Source organism: Carassius auratus, chromosome 15 (assembly GCF_003368295.1).
Source record: "Carassius auratus strain Wakin chromosome 15, ASM336829v1, whole genome shotgun sequence".
Lineage (NCBI taxonomy): Eukaryota > Metazoa > Chordata > Actinopteri > Cypriniformes > Cyprinidae > Carassius > Carassius auratus.
Genome location: NC_039257.1, coordinates 4,608,821 through 4,612,625, shown reverse-complemented (window position 1 = coordinate 4,612,625; position 3,805 = coordinate 4,608,821). Strand labels below are relative to the sequence as shown.

Here is a 3,805-nt window from a genome sequence, read left to right as displayed (position 1 = left end):
TGCTTGGTTTACAAATTATAGCAAGTTTAATTATTTATGCAAGCATAAATATTAGAAGTAATTTAACCCAAAAATGCAGTTACAATGCTTTGAGTAGAATATATTGCCATTTTTATTTTGTCCTTTCTAGCAGTATTGGTCCTTGTAGAAGACATCAAGGTGAAACCTGAATAAGATGACATCATCGATGCGTGTAGTAATAGTAAACAAAGCAGTTACACATGACGGCCTCAGGGTGTCGCTCTATTTACATATTCCACAATTGCTTATTTCAGGTCATTAACCAAAACATTTAGATTTTCAGGTTACGTTTATGCTGTCTGATAAGAGACTGTCTTAAATCTTAATTTTTGACATGTTCTATTACACAACAGCCATTTGTATGCCAGAGCTTAATGCAAAAATGTTGAAGATCTATGTGTGAAGCAACTTTATGATCTATATTGCACATAACTAGACACATCAAAAACTTTCAGAGTCCCAAAAGTGCTAAAATGTTTAATCGGCTAATGCAGATCATTTCTTTTGATATTGCAATATTAAAGAACCAGTTCATAATACAACGCATACATCGACCAATTACACTTCTTAGATGAGGAAGAATCGCTCATCATTGATACAATCACTGCAGATATTATGCACAATCGCAGTCAATACAGTAGCTATGGAAGAAAAAAAAACAGGACAGTTTTCTAAAAAAAAAAAAGGAAATGTTTACTTCAGACACATTCTTAGATGTCAAACAAAGCTGCATTCTTGTAATTAGAGTGGTATTCAAAGTACAGTTAAAGGACCTTATGACGGCAAATACGAAAAATATTTTTAAAAACTAATATGATGCACTACAGATCTACAGAAACCAGATAACTGTGCTATGCAACTTCAGAGAAACAGTTCAATTCATATCATTCAACCATAAACTGTTCCTGGCAAGAACTACCACTAACGGAAACAAAGATAAAAAATCATAAGACTGAAGACACATAGTGTTAACTTTACAAAAGGAGAACAACACTGTACATCTTAAAAACATTGCATATACACAGCCTAACGATTCTTGTGTCTGCTGTATTACGCTTGAAGATGTGAATCGTGTACAATTGGGTTTATGGCATGAACAAGAACCTAGGCTGCTACATCAGTAGCTGATCTACTCATCATCCTCCTCCTCGTCGTCTTCCTCCTCCTCCTCTTCTTCTTCATTTTCATCCTCATCATCATCCTCCCCACCATCTTTTTTGGACAAGCCTGCGATTCCCTTTGTGCGGTATAGGGCAATATCCTACAGAAGACAAAAAAACATTAATAAATAGGTCAGGGTGCATCTACAGTGTAGGAAGTTTGAGAATGTTTAAAACTGTTCAAGACGGAAAGACAAAAGGAACTTTACCTTGTCGTACTTCTCCTTAAGCTTTGCTGCTTTCTTCTCATAGGGCTGCTTCACCTCAGCCGCTGAGCTATTCCACATTTCTCCAAGCTTTTTGGCAATGTCTCCGATGGAGAGACCTGGGTTCTCCCCTTTAATCTTAGGGCGGTAGTCACCACAGAAAATGAAGAATGCTGACCTGGGATAGGGTGGGGTTCATTAAACCAAACTATCTTGAAATATGTTATATTTTCAATAGGAGTGCATGGAGTGAACATACGGTGGTCTTTTAGGCGCGTTGGGATCCTTAAATCGCCTCTTCTTCTCACCCTTTGGTGGGATGTAGTTCTTCATTTCTCTCTCATAGCGAACCTTATCTTGCTTGGCCATATCCTCAAACTTGCCCTTCTCTTTAGCAGACATTGTCTGTTTAGAATGAGAAAAGGCTGCATCAAAAAGTGCAACGTACAATAAAGAGCAGTTTTTTCCCAATAAGTTTAAGAGCACAACATTTCCATAATAACACGTCATAATATTTATCAGCGTTTTTTCAGAACCTTCAGTACCTTCCATCGCTCTGAACACTTCTTGGAGAATTCAGAGAAGTTTACAGAGGCTTCGGGGTGTTTCTTTTTGTGTTCTTCACGACAGGTTTGCACAAAGTAGGCATAAGAGGACATCTTTCCTCTGGGCTTCCTTGGATCTTTACCCATCTTTACCCTCTGGGGAAAAAAAAGATATTCTCAAATAAATGAAACTGTCACGCTATACTCTTTTTTTGCATTTTGGATTTTTTTACATGCATTTTTTAATTTATGTTGATGCTAACACTTCCCAGATGTATGTAATTATATATATATATATATATATATATATATATATATATATATATATAAAGATTTTTGTATTTTATTTTTTATATATATCATTATTACGTAGCGAGGCACATAATGAATCAGTATGATAAAACGTGCAGTTAAATCACATTATTGAAATGGACAGGAAGATGCACAAAGACCGCCTCAAGTTCAGGGTGAAAGACAAGGACATCCTCCATTTCGTGAATAAAAAACACATATTTAATGGGTTAATATTCATGCCCACATTTTTTTCCTTCTTTTTTTCTCCTAAATGTGTATTTTCCATCAACTGAAGATTGTTGGCAGCATCGCCCAAGAGCGGGCAGATATATTACATAGGGCCCGCCTTAAAATGCCTAAACAGTGCAACAATAATATTTCTTCTTCCATTTTGAAAAAGCCGTCTTCATGAGAGAAAGTCCCCTTCAATTGTCTCCTCCCACATTCCTGGGTAATTTTGAGGACCCAAAATCACCGCACTTCGTCCGTTTCTCGCCCCTGGCCCGCCGCTTTCCTATATCATCGCCTCCCCCTATGGAAGAAGTCCCTCTGTATGGACACAGTGTCTGTAGCTATAAGCGCTGTGCAATGGGAGTTTCGCTCTCGTAAGCCCGCCGTTCAACTGGAGCCACATGAGCACAGCTAGCAGAGCCAACATGGCTTCCTCACTCTCTCCCTTTATGTCTGCCAGCCAGAGCCGCATACACACAACACCAGCGGTGTGAAACAATATAAATAGAATATTAACCCCTCTTTCTTACTCGCTTTTCCTTGGAAAACACCAGAGTTCACTCAAATAGACAATCTGGCTTTCGTACGAGATTAAAAAGCAGCGCGAACGAGCTTGGCTGAATTATGTTATTAGTTTAGTTGAATGGCGCTTACACCCCGTCAGTCTCCATCCCCCGCCACTCAATGCAAGTATCCTCCGCAAGCCAGCCATATTATATTACTGAACACGGCCGCACAACGTCCCGTTCTGAAGGGCAAGGGAGAAAATGCACAAAATTACTAGTAGCGTTACATTCCCTCGGGACTGGTAAATTTATTTTAGGTGTTATTTTAGTCACGCACGTCACTGTCTCACACAATAACAGCTTTAACTGAGACCCCCAAAAAGCTAACTGCTTTAGCTGGGATGGCTACCTGACAAATATTACAACCCATTTCATTGAAGAATGTTAGAATAAAGTTACTGTCATTCCAAAAGGAAAATCAATATTTTTTTATCTTCAGAAGATATTTTCAGTCAGGACATTTCAATATGGTAACGTTACTAAGCGCATTGACTGAACGACTGGTGAATAGATTCTGACACTCTGCCTTCACTAAATACCCAACTGCCAAAGAGAAAATAGGTTGGAAATATACGGGGGAAAAGAGGTAATTTAGGCCCTGACAAGCATATTTTTGCAAAACTCACCAGCGTTCTCTATTTGCAGACTCTGTGGATGCCTAGATAATGGGGCTTTGAAGTACAATAACACCGATGCGCGCTCTTCCAAGTGCGTGCAGAACCCTCCGCTCACGAGAGACAGGGTATACAGTCAAGAATCCTATTGGCTACCACCAAGTCTTG

The 3,805-nt window shown here is 38.9% G+C and overlaps 1 protein-coding gene across 1 annotated transcript; it reads right to left on the bottom strand.

Annotated features, from left to right (window-relative positions):
* Nucleotides 1-470: 470 nt before the first annotated feature.
* LOC113114802 (high mobility group protein B1-like) lies at nucleotides 471-3,805 on the bottom strand. The gene is made up of 5 exons (XM_026281837.1): nucleotides 3,650-3,805; nucleotides 1,933-2,088; nucleotides 1,647-1,792; nucleotides 1,391-1,565; nucleotides 471-1,282 (listed from the first exon to the last, which is right to left on the bottom strand). Exons 2-5 carry the CDS (start codon nucleotides 2,077-2,079, stop codon nucleotides 1,151-1,153), a joined length of 600 nt encoding a protein of 199 aa, XP_026137622.1. The 5' UTR covers nucleotides 2,080-2,088; nucleotides 3,650-3,805; the 3' UTR covers nucleotides 471-1,150.